The sequence below is a fragment of the Sphaerodactylus townsendi genome, linkage group LG01 (assembly GCF_021028975.2).
Source record: "Sphaerodactylus townsendi isolate TG3544 linkage group LG01, MPM_Stown_v2.3, whole genome shotgun sequence".
NCBI lineage: Eukaryota > Metazoa > Chordata > Lepidosauria > Squamata > Sphaerodactylidae > Sphaerodactylus > Sphaerodactylus townsendi.
The window spans coordinates 45,618,235-45,639,067 of NC_059425.1; the positions used below are offsets into that span (position 1 = coordinate 45,618,235).

A 20,833-nucleotide genomic window follows, 5' to 3' on the forward strand; every position below is an offset into this window, starting at 1 on the left:
TTCAGTTTATTACTACAGAGTTTTTTAAAGTGCGAAATACACCATGGATTGCCTGGCATTCATCCTTTAAAAATACTGTCCTACTGTTCTACTAGAATTTCGGCCTCTTAAATTATAGATACATGTTTATTACCTTATCTTGAGTTGAATACAGCATTTTGTCTAGGAATACAATTTAATGTGAGGATTGTATAGGAATACCAGTGTAATTTAATTAAAACCAGCTTCAATTTAACTATAATCAATACGTACCATTAGCCTTTAAGACTTCTATTCCAGTCTGTCTTTTCAACAGTCTTGGGCATGAGAAAGTTGTGCACTCAGCCACCTGGCTGCAACCATTCCTTCCACATGTAGGAATTGTTATGTGCATACCCTGATCCCATGCTATCACAGTTATTTCAATGCCAGGAGAAGATCCATACGTATATTGCATGGGCAGTATTTCTTCAGTATAGAAAAGGTATAAACAGACAACCTCTTTATATGTGTACCAAAATATCTGCAATATTTTCATCAGCATCTACTTTGAATCCACAGGGATATCCATCCATGATATGGTCACACATTCTGTTTTTTCTTCCAGTACAGGAGTTTGTGTGTGTGATGTGCCATCAAGTTACAGTCAACTTATTGCAACTCCAATAAGGGCTTTCAAGGCAAATGAGAAGCAGAGGTGGTTTGCCAGTGCCTTCTTCTGAAGAATATTCCTTGAAGAAGAAGAGTTTGGATTTATACCCCACTTTTTCTCCTGTAAGGAGATTCAAAGGGGCTTACAAACTTCTTTCCCTTCCTCTCCACACATTTTAAACAGTTTTTACCTTAAGGTTTCTGTTGTAGCACCACAACAAAATAATAACACTGTTCAGCTCTTTGGAACTGGACAAACACTCCAGAATACTGGATTAGAGGGAGTGTGGTGGAGGAATGTGTCTGGTTGATGCAGAAAAGCTGTGATGTAAAGTCTTGCCAACAGTAGAATCCTGGCTGCTGCTGGAGGAATGTGTTTGGTTGATGTGGAAATCAGAATATACTGATTTCCACATCAACCAGACACATTCCTCCAGCAGGCGACAAAAATGGGCATGTAGGATTGCTTCCTGTTTTTTCCCATATCTCATATACAGATGCAGAGTGTTCATGAACATGCTTATGCTGTGGCTTAGTGGTGGAGCATCTGCTTTGCATGTCTCATGTCCCAGGTTCAGTCCCCCCACAGTCTTTATTCACAAGGGCTTGGTTGTAAGTGAAGTGAAAGAACTCTGTCTGAGATCCTGGAATGTTGCTGCCCATCAAAGAGGCAATACTGAAGAGGGGGGAGGCTGCTTTAGAATATAGTCCAAATGAGGCGTGTTGCTTTAAGAAGTGCAAAGAGAAGTTATGCTGTCCTTCACTTCTAACAGATAGTCTGATCCAGTATAAGGCACGTTCATGTCCATGTGAGGTTCCATCACAAAACCTTGCAGAGTTGTGAGTTTCACATATTGTGTTGCCTAATGATGGATGTCCTCTACTGAATTCATGGAAAAGGGGCCTCCTAAATCACAGCTCCTGTTCTTATTAACAGAAATTACAATATAAACAGATACCAGTAGCCAGGATTCTACTGTTGGTAAGACTTTACATCACAGTTTTTCTGCATGAAGCCATTTGATGATGAACTGTCTACTATTATGGGTAATACCTCTACTTCCTTGGAAAACAATGATGCTGTTGTTTTGCGAGTTGAACTCATGAATGTCTGTAGCTCCAGGTATGATCTCCATCACTGGAGTTTTGCGGCTGGGAAGGGACTCCAGGCTGGACAATGTGAACTGTCTGATTCTCATGTGGGGATCTTACACTCATATTATCAAGAGTTTGACACGTTTTCTGCCGGAACTCTCTTCTGTGGTTTCTGAGGTGATCTGTAGTAAAAGCTTGGAACCAATCTGGGCATTCACACTGAACAGGGAATGCTAGTATTGGGACACAGGATGAACTGAAGTAACTGGAAATCTCTGCCCTTTGTATTTGCTCAGAGGCAGCCTTCACCAGTCTTCCCCAAGTCAGTGGTGTCATGGGAGGCTGGATTTTAACTTGAGGTTGTGTCACAAGAAAGAGAAACACACTTTACATATACACAAGCACACAACACACCTGACCTTAGGGCAGGTTTATGACAAATGATGCTTTTTTTAAAAAAAAGGCATAAGAGTAAAGGAAAGGGAATGCAATCAAGAGATGGGGTGCAAATGGTGCCTTTAAATTATCACTCTCATTGTAATTTCCTAGGCAGGTTTCTCTAGCCCAGCTGTTTCAAGGCTCTTAAAACAATATACATTGGTAAATATATCATACTTTTTTCATTTTTATCTCTGTCTGCAACTTTTCCAAAGTATTTCAAGAACTGTGTATTTCTTTGTGTTAGCAGTGCAGAGACTCTTCTGATTGAATAGAGGCAATACTCATGGGCTTTCAATCACCAAGCATAGCAAAAATGTCCAGAATCCACAACACGTTCCTTCTTAATTTTTTAAAAATTGTAATATTGCTATATTTTGCGAATAATTGTTAAAGGCCAGTGGCAAAGGTTGCTGATCCTTTCCAAGCTACAAAATGGCTGCTACACTCCCACCCACATCTCATAGATTGAAATAGAGGCAAATTTAGGTAGGGTAAGCAGACTTTTCAGGAGTCATGGTCCTGAATTTTCAAGGTTTTGGAAATTCCTACCTGAAGGTATTAGATGGAGGGGATTTTTATTATTTATTCCATGTTTGATATTACAGTGTGAAGGATTGGAGATGTTCATGCCCACTACCCCATGTGGGGGATGTACCTTCTATCAAACAGACAGACAGACAGACAGACAGACAGACAGACAGACAGACAGACAGACAGACAGACAGACAGACAGACAGACAGACAGACAGTTTTTTGCCATCAAGTCACAGCTGACTTAAGGTAACCCCTGTATGGTTTTCAAGGCAAGGGATGTTCGGAGGTGGCTTGCCATTGCCTGTCTCTGCATAACAACCCTGGTATTCCTTGGTTGTCTCCCATCCAAACACTAGGGCTGAACCTGCTTAGTTTCCAAAGGTCTTTTCCCCAGCATGTCTGGCATAGGAGGTTAAGAGCTCGTGTATCTAATCTGGAGAAACCGGGTTTGATTCCCAGCTCTGCTGCCTGAGCTGTGGAGGCTTATCTAGGGAATTCAGATAAGCCTGTACACTCCCACACATGCCAGATGGGTGACCTTGGGCTAGTCACAGCTTCTCGGAGCTCTCTCAACCCCACCTACCTCACAGGGTGTTTGTTGTGAGGGGGGAAGGGCAAGGAGATTGTTATTATGTTATTATGTAAAACTTCACTAGCAAGCAGCAGTAAGCCCCTTTGAGTCTCCTGCAGGAGAGAAAGGGGAGATATAAATCCAAACAACTCCTCCCCCTCCCCCTCCCCCTCCTCCTCCTCCTCCTCTTCTTCTTCTTCTTCTTCTTCTTCTTCTTCTTCTTCTTCTTCTTCTTCTTCTTCTTCTTCTTCTATGGCCCCTTCTGCACATGCAGAATAATGTACTTTCAATCCACTTTCAATGCACTTTGAAGCTGAATTTTACTGTGTGGAGTAGCAAAATCCACTTTCAAACAATTGCAAAAGTGGATTGAATGTGCATTATTCTGCATGTGCAGGTCACAGAGGCAGTTGGGAGGGTACAATTAGGAGTTGAGTTGAAGTTTCCAAATACTTTAAAAATACAGGTTATTTAAAATAAATGTCTTATATTTATAGTACTCCAACTCTTATTATTATTCATGCAACAGAAGAAGAGTTGATTTTTATACCCTGCTTTTCTCAACTGTAAAGTGTCTCAAAGTGGCTTATAAGTTCTTTCCCTTCCTCTCCCCACAAGAGACACCTCGTGAAGTAGGTGGGGTTGAGAGAGTTCTGAGAGAACTGTGACTAGCCCAAGGTCACCCAGCATTATTCATCTGTAAGAGTGGGGAAACAATCCTGGTTCACCAGATTAGAGTCTGCTGCTCATGTAGGCAAATAAAACATGGTTCTCCAGATTAGTGTCTACCTGCTCTTAACCATTACACCACACTGGCTCAATATAATCCCACCTAAACAGTATGCAATGGTGTGAAATGTACAGCACTATGGACATTTTGAAAAGCAGCTTTAAAATTTCTATCACAAATCTATCACTGCAATGAATAAGTTTAGCACTCATGAATATGATAGGTGGCTATGAGTATGACGACTGAGATTTTATCTCTCCCTTTATAACTCCTCTCTCTCTTTTTATTTTGAGGGGAAGCTAGGAAAAGAAAACTTCATGGCAAAATGCATCATTCCAGCGCTGCTAAGGGCAAGACCTTTGGTTACAACAGGCAACCATCTTCTCCTCAACCCTCTTTTTTTACCATGTTTGCCTTTGAGATTCTGAAGAACGGATACTTAACAAGCCATAATGTGCCGCTACTGAAATTCTCTCCAACCTTGTAAAAGAAACAAACAAACCTGAGAAGTCCTGAGTTGCATTCTGTCCCCTCATGGCTGGCTGCTCCATAATAGGACTGACTGGACTGAGTCCCTTCGTTTCGGATCTAACTGAGGTAATAAAACAGGGGGTTCCATTAAACTACTTCACCATCCATTACATTTCCCTGGCAGGAATGAATTTTCTTGCTTTTTCTGCAGATCTCTCACAAACTTGCAAGCACCACACTTTGTGCTGAAGTTGTTTTTTTCTTCCCCATTCTATAATCTCTATGTAATTTACTACAGCACACAAATCAGGGAAATTATTACTTTTGCTAGTGCCTCATTACTGTCTCTTGATTCTTATACTGGATAAACTTCATGTTATTATGTAAAACTTCACTAGCAAGCAGTAGCTGATTTCCTTAATCCCTTTCAGGCAGAAACTCAGATTCCTGAACCAAAAATGTGTTTTGCAGGAAAGAACACAAAAGGCAGCTAAAGTAGAGAGACATCTTTATCGCTCCCATTTCACAGATAGGGGAACCAAAGATGACAAATAATTTCTACACTTTTCAGTTTATCTTTACACACAAGCACATCAGGCTATTATTACTTCTAAAATATTTAATTTGCACCAGTAATGCGGTATATCTGTATAATTGTATAATAGGCAAAGACCATAGTTCAGTGGTAGCATGCATTCTTGGTGCACATACAGTCCAAGACACATCTCCAGGTAAAAGTTTCAGAAGGTAGCTGTGTTGATCTGCAGTAAAACAGCTAGATTCAAACCCAGTGGCATCCAAGAGACCAACAAGATTTTTGAGGTATATGATTTCAAGAGACCAAGTTCCCTTCTGATCCAGCGAAAGGGACTTTGACTATTGAAAGCTTTTACCTGAAAATCTTGTTGGTCTCCAAGGTGCTACTGGTCTCAAGTTCTCCAGTAAAAACAACTTCAGTTAAGAGAACTACTGAGAAATCCCCACAGTGCAAAGGTTGCCTGGTCTCCCCTAGCCATTGGTAGTCGGGTAGAGTTGCCAGCTCCAGGTTGGGAAATTGCTAGACATTTGAGGGTAGTATCTGGGGAGGACAGGGACCTCAGAGGATTGCAGTGCCATAGAGTCCACCTTCCAAAGCATCCATTTTATCCATCTGGAGGATTGCATCCCTATCCCCACCTGAGGGTCCAGGAAAGTACTGTTTTGGGGATGCATATGTTATGAAAGAAGACTACATATCACTATTACTGGCTTCAAACTATTACAGACGTCTTGCAGCAGCATTGTAATGCATTGTGATTACTTACCTTTGCTGGGAGGGTGACTTGGAAAGGAGTGCATACCTATTGTGTCTCCTGGATCTCTCAGACCCCTTCTGCACATGCAGAATAATGCACTTTCAATCCACTTTCAATGTACTTTGCAGCTGAATTTTGCTGTGCAGGATAGCAAAATCCACTTCTGCATGTTCAGAAGGGGCCTCAGAGACTTTCAGAACCATCAAACGTGGTTTCTTTTTGGAGAGGCTGGTTAGGCTGGGAGAAGGGGGTACCATGCTTCAGTGATTCCACTATGACTTGATCAAGCTATTCCAGAAGGTGATGCTGGGGGATTGCTGATTGGCCCCATGGCATTTATGGGAATTCCATCTTATTATTATTATTTTACTATTATTTATTCAATTTCTATACCGCCCGATCCCCAAAGGGCTCCGGGCGGTGAACAACATAATATATAAACAATAAAAAGGAGCAAATCCAGTAAAATACAAACATAGGCTCCACACATAAAACATCTTAAAAAATACATAAAACAGCTAAGGCTAACAATTAGCAAATTAAACAAGAGGCTGCCCAGGCTCAAATTTAAAAACTCACCCCTAAGAAGGGGACGGCAGGCCCCTCAATATGAGGGAGCTCTAGTTGTGAACCCAAAGTGCCAAAGCAGGGAGAGCAGTGGGGGGCACCATATCAGCGGCTGGACACTCCAAAGGCCCGGTGGAACAACACAGTCTTACAGGCCCTGCGGAACTCACCAAGGTCCCGCAGGGCCCGGACAGTTGGTGGGAGGGTGTTCCACCAGGCCGGGGCCAGCGCTGTGAAAGTCCTGGGTCTGTGTGGAGGTGCCATTAGCACAGCGATTATTGAGGTGGGGACCACCAGCAAATTGGCCTCTGCGTTCAGCAGAGGCAAATTTGCTGGTGGTCCCCAGCCCCTCAATGAGTAGGGACATATGGGATGATGCGGTCCCGAATATCTTCCATGCTATTTAATACCAACATGAAAATGCTGGGAAAAGTCATCCAACATGAAAACTGCTGGGATTTTGAATGTGATTTTACCAACATGCATATGACACCAACTCTATTTCTTCTTATCAGCCAAGCCAGATTGGTCTGTGGAAGTCCTGAATAGGAGCCTGGAGAAGATAATGGGACAGGAGGCGGGGGGAACTGAAGCTCAGGCTGTTTCCGCACGGTCACGGTGGGGGTTGGGTCGCCGTACATGACGCCGACCCAACCCCCCTGGGACCGTTCGCACGAACGGTCCCAGAAACTACTGGGACAACGGGCGCCAAGGCTGTAATCAAGTCAAGACAGCCGACGGCACGCTATGCGACACCCAGTGCCACTAAGGCCAGGGGACACGCCTCTGCTGCTCGCTAAGCGCAACTGCTCCGGTGTCGCAGGGCAGGGGGGGCATGTCCCCAGGCCTCGGCGACGCTCTGGACAGTCACAGAGAAGGTAGGTCAACCGGGCACAGGGGGGAGGGATGGCGCCTTCCAGTAGTTGCCGTTCGCACGGCAGCAGCTGGAAGCTGCCGTTTTCCGTAAACCTCACTGGGGAAGCGAGGTGGGAAAACGGCGGCTTTGCGCTGCTCGGGAGGCGCAGCTGCGCCCCCCTTGCGAACAGCTCCCTGGGGACGGCGTTTTTGCCGTCCCCAGGGCGCTGTTTTTGGCCTGTGCGGAAAGGGCCTCAGTCTAGAAAAGACTGAAGTGCTGTTGGTCAGTGGAGAAACTGCCCAGGGATTGTGGGCCCAGCCTGTCCTGCAGAGGGTTGTGCTTCCCTGAAGGAGCAGGTTTGTAGCTTGGTTGTGCTACTAGATCCTGATCTCTAATTGAAAGCTCGGGTTTTTTTATGGCACATAAAGAAGTTCAGTGGTTCTAACTGGTTTTCCAGCTACAGCCGTCCCTCAAAAAGCTTGATCTTGCCATGCACTGATCACATCCAAGTTAGATTATTACAATGCACTCTACGTGGAGCTGTCTTTAAAAATGATTCAGAAACTTCAACTGACCCAAAAAGCAATGGCCAGTTTATTATCAGGATTGGTTAAAGGGATCATACCACTGTGGTGCTGAAAGATTTGAACCCATCTATTCCTGGGCAATATTGAAAGTTCTGGTTTTTACCTTTAAGGCCCTAAATGAATTGGGGCAGGGCACCAAAATTTTGGAACTCCCTCCTCATAGAGACTCATCTGACCCCCTTGCCAGCATGTGAAGACTTTTTTTGTTTCATTTGGCATACCCCCGATAAGTTATTGACCCTTCTCCCTATTTCTGGTATTGCTTTTGTGTACATTTATGAAACATGTTATAATTTAACATGGTTTTTAATTGTTCTAATATTTTATGTGCACCACTTTGAGGACCTTGGGTGGAAAAGAGGCATAATTTTTAATAAATAAAATGTATTTAAGAAATATATCCTATATTTTCTCACTCTCCAATTCAGATTTTTATCTCAAGTCCTCCTCTCTGTGCCCCCACCTTCAGAAGTGAAGCAGGTAGTGACTGCAGATAGTGCATTTCCTGTGGAGGCACCTCACCTTTCAAATACCTTCCCTTTAGAGGCTCACCTGGCACCTCCTTTGTTGTACACATAAAATTTTTCGTGCCCAGATAAGATCTCAAATGCTTCCAAGCTTTGGATGCAGGAGAAAAGAATGACTTCATTGGGAGGAGGGCACTACTCAACCATACATTTATATATACCATCTCCCTATATGGGAGTTCTGTGCAGCCAATGTGTACAGCAAAATGTTTGGATGGAGGAAATTTACTGGTCAAATGTGCCTCCAAACTGCAGAATGTCTGCACCAGTACCTCTGCATATGCATCTCAATGGATATTGGAGAAGTGTATGTTGCAGGAACTTGTTTTGTCACTAGGACAAACACTTTAAAAATACAATTGCTTCATCTATCTTAATCCAGAAAGCATTTGCAGAGTAATGTAAAGAAAAAAAAAACCCTATCCAACTATGGCATTAAGATTATACACTGCTGATAGCCATCATAATAGTTCAAGTAACGATTCTTTATTTGAACACAAAACAATGCTCAGCAGGTTTATTCTGAATCCTACTGCGCATCTGCTCTGTTAGGACAGTGTCACGCACTCTGGTCAACCCTCCTGAACAAAGTCACGCTCTTTAAATTGACTGAGATCGGTGGGCTAAGTAACTCTTGTTTAGGACAGCACTTCAAAGCAGAAATCCTGAGAACATTTTTCTGGGAGTAAGTGCCACTGAATAAAATACACTTACAGTACACCTGCTGAGGGTTCCTCTATCAGAATGACAGATGGAACCACCTTTGTGTATATCTAATAATAAAAGTACACCATATAATCCTTGGAAGCAAGAACCACAGAGCAATTTTTTTCCCAGCACGAAAGAACCCAATCCGTGCGAGAAGGTTCTGGTTTTTCTTCCCCCCTGGTTGTCTGTTTGAGTGGAGTATAGCAAGACTCTGTGTAGGATATGTATATTAGCAGAGAAGAGACAGATTCTCAGTTGCTTTTTATACATGTTTACGAACTATAAATGAGGGTTACATGGAGATAAACTAAGAAATTCTTTCTTTCCTGCTACACATCTACATTATTGTGAGCTTAGTTACACCTTGCTACCTATCTGCTATCTCACATGTTGTCACTGCTCGTGTGTCTAACAAAGAAACAGAGTTAACTTTATAACTTCAGATGTACCTGCTCACTAACATGTAAGCAATTGATATCTCACTGACCTCTAGCTAATCAATAGATCAGGTCATAAACAGCGATTTGAGCAGCTTGTTTACTTACAAATGGTTAACCCTTTTATGATTTGAGTTCTTGAGGGACACCTGCAAAATCCCAACACTCTGCTGCAATGTTTCAATGAAAACGAGCTACTTTATCCTGATTCCTACAGTGTGCCGACATCATGTGCATTATCCTCTCCGTTATTTTACTCCAACGGAGAATGGGCTGAAGTGCGACATAAAGCTAGTTTTGAAGCTATAACTACACTGCATTGTCTGACGAAGGGAGCTTTGCTTTTCAAAAGCTTATCCCGTGAAACTCTTCCTGGCCTGAAAGGACTCCTCCGTCTTTGGGTCGTTTCTCTTTTCGCAGAGCCGAATTTGGGTCTTAGCAGGAAGTGGAAGGTAGGACTGTCTACAATATTGCCTGCCTGGCGGATTAACGACCAGAGCAAACGGTAAACTTTTGCCCTCGCCTGTCGCTGCGAAACTGCCAGTGGAGACTTTCATCGCCCTGCTTTGGCAAATTACGAGCGGAGGGGGGGGGGGGGGAACCTTTCGGGCGCTACGGTGGCTGAGAAGGAAAAAGGCCAAGATGGCGGCGGCCGTGGCAGCAGCGGCCCGGCGGGTCTGTAGTGCTGGAGTCTTCGGGGCGGCATGGAGAGGTAAAGACCCTTCGCTGTTTTTCGCCTTCGCCACCGTGGGAAAAGGGGGGAGGGATTGGCTTTACATCGCAGCAGAGGAAGCGTCCTTGCCAGAGTTGAACTGACTGCCCCCCTTCAAACCCTCCTGCCTTTCAGCTGTACGGCTTGGTCCTCGTGGCTTCTGCCTTGGGCGTGTTGATTTTTGTGCTCAGCTTCTGCGTTCTCCTCTCCCCCGGACCTCCATGTGGGCATAACATTGGTACTTCCAAGATATCAGTTGATGATATTATACCCCTTCAGAACGAATAGTGAGATTTCTGTTTTGCTTTAATGTTGTTGTAAATCTTCTTGACATGGTACCTTTTTCCATGCAAGGTTTGTGCCATCATGGAGTATGAAGTGGATACAGCTCGGGAGAAACCGCATAACATGCTTTTAATGCACATTATAATAATAAAGTAGTGAATTACAACGACCTTGGTGTGTGCAGAAGAATGCATATTACAGGAACGCGGGAGGCGGGGTGCTGTGTTCTTCTGATTCATTGTAACTACAACTTATTTGCGGGCTTCAGCAGGCTACCCAATTGCACTAATAGTGGTCAGGTATTTCCACAACTGCAATCCTTCCCCCAAATGCATTATTCTTTCTCCTATCTGTGGATGAAGAGCCAACTTCCACTTGCATTGTAGAAAATATATGTTATGAGTATTTGGACTAAGGGCTAAAGGGTTCCCTGTTCTGGTTGCCAATATTTACAAGAAAGGTCAGATTTTGCTTTTACTAAAATGTAACCCAGATTCCAGTTATTCTGCTTTTCTCCATAGAATGTAACAGTAGACAACCCATATTTACCAGATGGCTTTCTGAGATTAGTTTTAGTGCAGGGCCTATAAACCACAGTCCAGCACATGCTTTCTTGCATAAGGTCCTAGATTCAGGCCCTGGCAGTTCTAGTTGAAGGACCTTGAGTAGCAATGGCTGAGGGAGACATTGCTCTGCCTTGGACTCTGGGAGCCACCATGATGAGTCAGAGCTGACAATTATGAGCCAGAAAATCTTGTTGGTCTCTATTTGACTTTTCAGTGTTTTTTAACCCACTGTATACTATAAGAGAAAGAGTGGGTTAAAAACATTGAAATCTAAATGAATGACTGCTAATGTGGTGTTGTGTGGTTTCTGGTCTGCATGGTCATTTCTAGTAGCATTCTCTCCTGGCGTTTCACCTGCATCTGTGGCTGGCATCTTCAGAGAATCACAGGTGCAGGTGAAACGTCAGGAGAGAATGCTACTAGAACACAGCCGTACAGCCCAGAAACTAAACACCCGAGTGATTCTGGCCATGAAAGCCTTCGACAATAGACTGCAAATGTAATTGGTTAGACTCTGCCTGGTATTTCTGTGAAGTATTCTGATTTTCCTGTAGTGAACATTCATAGTTCAGTTAATAATATTATCTATTAATCTGGTAAATAACAATAAAAGGAATAAAATAATGCCACAGTGAGAGTGTTTCTCTTTAGAGATAGCCTGCTCACTTTTCTGTAGCAATTTACAGATTGCTGTGTTTGTACATGTTTGATGTTGGAATTGAGTCAATAGTTCTCTGGCAACCAACTTTTATCTGTTTCGGAGGGTGCTTAAGTTAGTCTGCAGTATAACAGCTAGATTCAAGTCCAATAGTAAAGTAGAGACCAACACGATTTTCAGGATATAAACTTTTGAAAGATATCTGACAGAGGGACTTTGACTGTTGAAAGTCTCCACCCTGAAAATCTTGTTACTGGACTTGAATCTAACTTTTAACAGGAGCCACATTTTCATTTCAGCAAAAGCTGAAAAGCTGACAACATTGACTTTGTGCAGCAGTTCACTCCTAGCCAACATACAGGCAAAGTGTTCTTCAGTCTATCACCCTTCCCAGTTGCGAACAGCAATAGAGGATTAACCCTTCTTCTATGCAGTCCATGAGTTTGCTGACTGTTGTGGAGGGGGGGGGAGCATGAGCACAGCCCCCCCCCAGCTCCATGGGATTACTGAGTGGTCCTGCAGGGGTCGCATGTGGAAGAAATGCCCCATGCATACCCTGTCCCTATGATCCAAAACCAGCATCGCTGATCCAAGGGAGAAGTGTATATCGAGGTATCTCTTGTATATGTTTGCCCCATGCAGATTATTTGGTGATTGGAGAGGGAGGGGTCAGTGAACTTGTGCCCTCTCTGCATGGTAGGTAACATGTGAGTGATGTCTGCATGACGTATTTGCAGAACACATGTATTTTAAAGTGCTTTAACTATTCTGAGATGTTCTTCGTTCAGTTAATGTGTATTACCAGTGTTCACGTTATTATATTCTCCTTTAAATATTACCCCACAGTTCCAGCTAGTACAAGGGAAGACAGCCACCCACCTGATTACCTCAAGTTCTGGGAGACTAAGAGGACTGTCCTTTCATCCTATTTGTTTCAATGAAGACCAAATGGCAGTTTGGTCTTCATTAGTGCATTAGTGCAGTTTTGACAGTTTGTTTTATCTGAGAGCATCCAAGGGTCAGTAAAGGAAATCTAAGCCGAAGCTGTCTTTTTGACAGGGATGAGAAGTTAAATTTTGTGTTGGGGTAATCCAAATAAGGACAGCTCTATAGGAAGAGTGGTGAGTGGGATAGAAGTGTTAACTCAGAAAGACTGGAATGCGATTGAAAAGTCTCCTTTCTGCATGAGCATTAATCTGTTTCCATGTATATTAAAAATTGTTTCTCCATTCATACATGCAGCAAAAACCAACAGCAAACAACATTATAAATGACATTTTTGAAATTGGTGTTAGAATCTTTTTTCTTCTTTTGCTGTCAAGTCTCAGCTGTCTCATGGCAACTACGTAGGGTTCTAGGCAAGGGGCATTCAGAGGTGGTTTATTTATTTATTCATTTATTTATTTATTCATTCATTTATTTCTTAGGCTTTTATACCGCCCCATCCCCGAGGGGCTCTGGGCGGTGTACAACATAAAGAATAACAATATAGGATAACTAAAACATTTAAAAGCAGCGATAAAACCGTAGAAAACTATTTCTAATAATTATACAATGAATCTCAATAAAAGGAATGCCGTTTACTATCACCCGCAGAAGCGATTTGCCATCACCTGCAACTGTGTGCGACCTTGGTGTTTGTTGATGGTCTCCTGTCCAAATACTGACCAGGGCCAACACTACTTTTGAAATCTGATGAGAGAAGGACTGGCCTGGACTATCTAAATCAGGGCTGTTAGAAAATAGCATAAAATAAGTTAGAGAGACCAGCTGCTTTGCTTTAACTAGCAACCCTAGCCTGAGAATATTAAACCTCATAGTAGGTTCCTGAGGCCCTTCCCCTTATGTTGGTGCCATTGTCACAATTGACTTACAGTGACCTCAGCAAGAGGCTTTCAAGGGAAGTGAGATGAAGAGGTGACTTCCCATTGCCTTCCTCTGCGGAGTCTTCCTTGAGGGACACCCATCCAAGTACTGACCCTGATGAAATCAGGCTATGCCGTCCCATCCCACATCCCCTTGCTGTTTTACCTCTAAGGAAAAGGTTGTCTGTTGGTTCACTTCACTACTAAAGACCAGCTATAATGGAGTCAGACATACCCCCGGGCTAAGATTTTGTACAAAAAAAGATGCTCATTATGTTGTAAGATGCTGCCATTATTTTGAAGCCCCAGGGGCCTCTGAATGTTTGTGCCCTGAGATGAGGGAGAACTGTATACATTCCTCTGAAGCACATGTGGAGCTGAGATTAACCAGACCGTTCATTACCTTCAGGGTTCTTTTTTAATGTATTCACTTTGTTCAGAATACAATTTACATTTGGCCTCTTGGTGTCTGCTCCGATAGCAGATGCAGAAAACGTAAGGTGAAGGAGTTTGTTCTGCTAGAAGATAAAGTTAATAGGAGTAGATGTTTTTAGAACTGCAGTCTTGTGACTTAATCAGGTTTCTGTGTACATTAACCTTCTGAGAACACTGAAGCTATTTATTTCCACTGAAAATTGTAGTGGGAGAGTGGCTGATAGAGATGCAGGGACGAAAGGGTCTCCCTCTGCATTTCAGATTCTGGGAGGTTATTCATGAAGTGCAACTATATAGTTGCAATAGCTGCATCCAGTAAGTGGCTACTTCTGTAAACTGGAGCTTTTCTCCTGTGCTGTAGGGAGTCTTGGTGTTCCTTGGAAGCTTATTAGGGGAATTTGGCCTTGTTCTAGATCAGCGGTTCTCAACCTGTGGGTTGCGACCCCTTTGAGGGTTGAACGACCCTTTCACAGGGGTCGCCTAAGACCATCGGAAAACACATCTTAGGAACCGAGACACAAATAATTTTATGTTTGGGGGTCACCACAATATGAGGAACTGTCACGGCATTAGGAAGGTTGAGAACCACTGTTCTTGATATTGTTCACAGTTCATAAAGGATCATGATGAGGCACACAAGGCTTGTCCAGAGCTCTTTGTGACTTATCAGTATTCCCTGAAACTTGCTCCAGAATTCTGCGCAATTCTTCAGATGTACGGTGGATGCAGTTGTGTTACTGTGGAAAGTGTTCCAAGATAGTAAAAAACTGAAGGCCACTGAATTAGACAATTCAATGGGATCGAGAAGTAGGTAGGTATGACCAGGGCACAAAACCTTTTGCTTTAAAAAGGGATGTGTGGGAAAGACTCTTGGGGCAGACCCTGCTTATATCCATAAGGCATAAAAAGCAACCCTAACAAGTACTCCAAAACTTTTGTTGTGTAACCTTGATTATATCTAAGAATGGCTTTTAGAAGTTCTCTATGAATATCCCCCTAACTGTGACATCTGAAATGGAGCTCCTGTCTTTATGTTATAGTTAGATAACTTGAACAAGGATCTAGATAACTTGAAGAAGGGAGTAGCAGTGGCGTAGTGATTAAGAGCAGGTGCACTCTAATCTGGAAGAACCGGGTTTGATTCCCCGCTCTGCCGCTTGAGCTGTGGAGGCTTATATGAGGAATTCAGATTAGCCTGTGAACTCCAACACACACCAGCTGGGTGACCTTGGACTAGTTACAATTCTTCTGTACTCTCAGCCCCACCTACCTCACAGGGTGTTTGTTGGAGGGGGGGGAGGGAAAGGAGATTGTCAGCCCCTTTGAGCCTCCTTACAGGAGAGAAAGGGGGGATATAAATCCAAACTTTTCTTCTTCTTCTGATTTAAAGTAAGCCACAAACATATCAGAGGCATCCATAGTTTTGCTTAAATGGATTGTGCTTAAATAGACCTCATGAAGTATTTTCTTTAAACCAAGTTAATAGCTTTTTGTATTGAGTGCTACAAAATAATTTCAAGCAGGAATGTTATGACACTCTCATGGCAACAATTAAGTCTGAACATTCTATACTGATCTAGATGAGTGTGCAGTGAAATAGTTTGAGACTATGATGAAAAAATTGTGGTAGATTATATATCATTTTGTTTCTTTTTAATGATCATTTTTATCCTTCCTTTCAAAAAGAAAAAGATAAAAGCTCTGAATAGCTGACAATCCATAAAATATAAAAAATATCCAGAGCGCATTATGAATGCCAGAATTTTGCCTAACAGGCAGTATTGCCTTTCAGACAAAAGGGATAATTTCTTAGATCAATGAAATAAAAATGAAGTGAAGTAAAAAATATAGTACAACCTAACTCTTCCTTATTATTTGCAGTTTTGTGAAAAGGAGATCAATATTGTAAGAAACTAGTAATAATATTTTTCAATGCTGTGGGGAGACTTGGGGTGGAAAGAAGGCTTGTATATTCAAGGTCCCTGGAAGGACTCATTAAAGAAAGATGACAGGAATTTAACATAATGTTGCAACCATGCATCTGGAACCCTAGTAAAGGAAGGATCAAGCCACCTCCCCTGCTACAGATCTCCATATTGCTTCTCCACAGCTGCTTGGTTGAGACAGAGATTTCCATACCTATGATCACTGCTAAACAATAAAAATTCTGTCCTGAGAAAGCAACTGTCACTCATGGACAGCAAGCTGCCTTTCAGGAATAACTACATGTTGTTGGGGTTCTCAGTCAGTGGGTGGCATGTAGAAGGTCAGAAATAAGATTTGGTGTATTATCAAAGGCTTTTACGGCCGGTTGTTGTGGGCTTTCCATCAGTGTGGCCATGGTCTGGTAGATCTTGTTTCTAACATTTTGCCTGCATCTGTGGCTGACATTGTCAGAAGTGTATCTCAGAGAGAAGTGTGTTACATACTGGACACACGGCCACACAGCCCGGAAAGCCCCCAACAACCAACAATTTATTAAATTGTTTAAGCCCATCCTTTCCTCATGTTTTAAGGCAGTTGAAGGGTACAAGGGGGAATGTCCAGTGTGTATAGTTTATCCTAGAGATCTCTTGGCACAGTTTGGTGCCTGGGCAGATTTCAGTCAAAGGAAGGGGGGAAAAGAAAAAATCCAAACCCCACCTGGAAAATAAGCTAGGAGTCCAAGAGGGTGAGAATTAATACACAAAATACTCAGAGGTGGGATTCAGGGGGTTCCGAAGGTTCCGTAGAACCTGTTGTTAAAATTTAAAATATCACTTTTTTAATACTTAAAATATTTTTAATTAAGCATATTAGGCATAGAGAAAAAGTGATATTAAAAATATTTTAAATACTTTTTAACAGTCATTATTTGAATCCCACCACTTTTGGAACCTGTTGTTAAAATGTTTGAATCCCACCCAGAATCTACCTCAGAAAGACCTGACACGTTTCAATCCCATATGATCTTCTTCAGAGATCAGTCAATAATCCATACACACATAGAACTAATATTCATACATTAAATCTTATTTATGGTTCAGTATGTTTTGTATAGGTCCTACAAAAAACAAAAACAAGATATTAAAAATATTAAATAAATAATAAAATAAAAAATTCAAATAAATATTTCAATGTACTGAGCTGCAAATAAGATGTTATGTTCGAATATTAGTTTGATGGGTGTAGAGGTGGCGCAGGGCCGTGCCGGCAGATCTCCCCTCCCCGAAGCAGTTATCATGGTGGAAGGGTGGCTACTGCGCCTCTCTAGGACACTCAGATGTGGTGCTAAGTGCCACATCAGCACTCCTGCACTTCTGCCAGACCCGTCGGTGCAATGGGAGTGTGGCAGGGCATTCCCAGGCGTGGGGTCGAATTAGTTGGCTTCCATCCCGTGTTTGTGGGGAAGTGCGCCATATCCTGGGCCTTGGGTTAATGCCAGCCACCCTTCTGAGTGGCAGAAGTATATTGAGCCCTATGAAGGGCTTTCTGGAGGCAGGGAGTTTGGGGGTTTTCCTCCTTCCCTGTGCTGCTGGAAAGCCTTCCGAAGGAGGCAGGATGCTGCTGTCCCCTGCTGCCCGGAGATCTGGATTGGGCTGTCCCATACTATTCTGAGGCATAGACATATAATATGTTCTCTGGCGCAAGAATAAATAGATGATGTAAAGCCCTATAATCCCTTACTCCTTTATGGTTTGTAACACACACACGTTTATCGCAGAGAGATTGTCACACATATTTCAAGTGTCAAATCTTAATTCACAAAGTTTAATCAACCATGACTTTCGATGATTACATTGTAAAGGCCTGTTTAAACCTAAGATAGTGAGTTAAAGGATTTTTAAGGTAGTTTTTGTTCTGGTATGTTGCTGTAAAAGTGGATGATACTTGCAAAAAATGGCCTTTCTGTGATTAAACAGTATACTACTGCCTTCAAAGATCTCAGAAGGGCATCCATATATAGACTATGTTCACATTAAAATATACTGAAATATTGACATAATAAGGCATATGCTTTATTAACTATAAATTCTATCTCTGACAATCACAATTGGACTTACAGTGGTATCATTGTATTCTTGGCTGTGTGAGCAGTCCTGAATGTAGTTTAGAATCACTAATATTTGTAATATTTTATCATCTGGCAGGTGTTTCTATGCATTTGTCTGTTCTCATCCAATTGAAATCAGTCTCCATATTGAACAGCTGGTTGAGTGCCATTATCTTGTCTTCTGATTGCTATTCTTATCAATTTTTTCACTGGAACCAGCTTCTTCTCTCTGAAGAATGATAACTCTCAATGTAATTTTTTTCACCAAGTAAGAATTTCTCTTCCTAATCGTGCACTTTTCGATTTCCTTGGTTCACAGCTGCTTTGGAAAATGTAGCCTGTGCATTGACTTAAACTAAATAAATTTATTAAAAGTAAAGAGAAGTAAAGCAATGGTTAAAGATTCAGAGCTTCCTTATGTCTTACAAGTGCACCCTGATAATAAAGAACTTAATTATCCACCCCATTTGTTGTGCTGAACTGGGTGATCTAGCTTGAGACTACATTCAAATAACATGATCACCCATAGTTGGTTAAAACTGGTAACTGCTGGTTTGTCAATCAGATATAAGAAGTAAAACCTGTTTTGTTTTTTTCTGGACTACTTGGTTTATCTTTTTGCCTTGCTTCCACTTCTGAATAGGGAGGACAGTTTCCCAGTGCTACCGTCTCTGTGTCTAGGCAGCCACGTAGGGATGGTGCTACTCAACCAACCAGGTGTAACAAACCAGTTATCCATCCTAATTTGAAATCCTGGATAGATGGCAACTAATAAACACTGCTTTGTTGAATCATCTTTTATTCAGGGGTCACACAAGTAACTGTTTTTTCACCCAAAACATGTAATGCATAAAACAGGTCTCAATACAGGTCCTTCAACAGATTTTGGACAAATGACTGTCCTCTACTGTCCTCAACCTAGCTTATCTTCCAGTGGAGATACCAAGTTGGGAAATACTTCAGTTTCTTTTATTTGCATCAACCATTGGTCAGTGCAAAAACCATTAAAGGGAAAGAAAAGTGGTTTAAGAAAAGTACATGAAAGTTCATTAAAATAATTACATCAGTTTACAGAATGGCAAGGCCTTTTGCAATCAGGTTCAATAAATAATGATGTCCTTGAAGATTACAGAACCACCTAGAGCTACAAAGAAAGAGCGCATTTCTTTGGCCTTAATGAAACCCAGGAGCTTACAAATGAACACTGATAGGAATACTTAGACCTTTTTGAGCCTTTATATAATGGCAGTAAAGACCCTGTAAGAACTCATGCTCTTCAGTTTCATTAAAGCACCATGTACAAAAGATCCTCACTTCAGGATATTCTGCGTCTATGTGTTTACAACCTTCTGTTATAAACAGATCAATGGAGAACAAGCCAGTCAGTGGCTGTTAGGTGTAGTAACTAAAGGGAGCTTCTGTTTTCCAAGCCAGTAACCCTTTGAATGCCAGTACGAGGAGAAGGTCCTAGCCTGAGTGCTTTCTTGCTGGCTTTCCAGGGCCATTGTGTGATACAGGATGCTGGACTAGATGGACCGTTGTTTTGATCCAGCAGGGCCCTTCTTCTGTTCTTCTAAACTGTTCTTTTTAAAAGTTAGAGAATATTTCAAATTCATGTAATATGTTCAGTGTCAAGATGGTTGGAAAGCACTTAACATTTTAACTACATATTGTCAGGCTTGTCTAAAATTGCTTGGTGACTGCATCACAGGCGTCTACAAATAGTAACTAATTGAGAGAGGTGTAGAAGAACACCTGATGTGCTGAAAAGAGCTACAGAAAAGATAATGGCAGTGGAAGAGTGTCAGTGTGTGTGCCTGTGTGTGTGTGTCTGTGTGTGTGTCTGTGTGTGTTTATTTTGCTCACAATATGACTAGCGGTGATGGGCAGCTTTGAATTAAAAGTGGTTCTTTGGAGGGTGGAGGGGAGGCACTGTTTGTGAAACTTGGAAAAGCCAAAGTATTTTTCCTATCATTGACCAGGGGTTCCAAATGTTGAACTAGAAAAGAAAGTGATCACTGAAAGGGAAGAACTGAACCTAGAAGAATTGCAGTGTGGAGGGGAAGATGCTTTTTTCTACCAGTAACCAATAATTTCCCTTGAGTTACAAGTAGGGTAGGTAGGGGGCTCCATGCTTTTCTGGCTCTGAATGTCTTACACAACACAGGAATCATTTGTTAAATCTTCGATATGTGGTTGAGTCATTCATTCAATTAAATGAATTCATATTTTAATTGATCAAAAAAGTGTCCCTGATCAAACAGCAGATTTAAGAGAAATAGTCACTTATTTTTCATACAAGAATCCCCTGCAGTTTACAGATACTGTAGAGGCATTTTGACACACATGCTTTTTGCACGATGCTTTTTGCACGATGGCATGATGTGTGTGGGCATCATCGGCAATACAAGGAACATAGACCTTTTCTTCAGATGTATTGTTTTATAGGTAGACAAACATGTGCAGATGGGCAGTCCAATCCAGAGCCCTGGGGCAGCCTCGGGACAGTGTTACTGTTGGAGAGTCTTGCTGCCTCCAGAGGGCTTTTTGATGGTTCAGGGAGTCAAAAAATCCCTCACCACACCAAAAAGCCCTCCATCGGCACCCAAAAAGTGGTATAAACCCAGGTGTTGGCATATCAGGAGTCAAAACTGGGGTGGAAGCCAACTACTATCAGCTCTACCCCCAACCATGCCTCTGGAATGCACCCACAATGTGTCTGGCTGTTGTAGAGGGCCACAGTGGCTACTTGCCCCTGAACCATGGTAAGTGCCCCAGGGAGGGCAAATCCGTCAGTATAGGGCCCTGCTGCCCCCAGGACTCCCTTCAC

General features: G+C 42.3%; 1 protein-coding gene across 1 annotated transcript in view; it reads left to right on the forward strand.

The window, feature by feature from the left end:
- Positions 1 to 9,968: 9,968 nt before the first annotated feature.
- MRPS5 (mitochondrial ribosomal protein S5) overlaps positions 9,969 to 20,833 on the forward strand; it is a 51,477-nt gene continuing 40,612 nt past the window's right edge. The window contains exon 1 of the mRNA XM_048482103.1: positions 9,969 to 10,161. Coding sequence (XP_048338060.1) covers positions 10,092 to 10,161 — 70 coding nt within the window. The 5' untranslated portion in view covers positions 9,969 to 10,091. The remainder of the gene's footprint in view (positions 10,162 to 20,833) is intronic.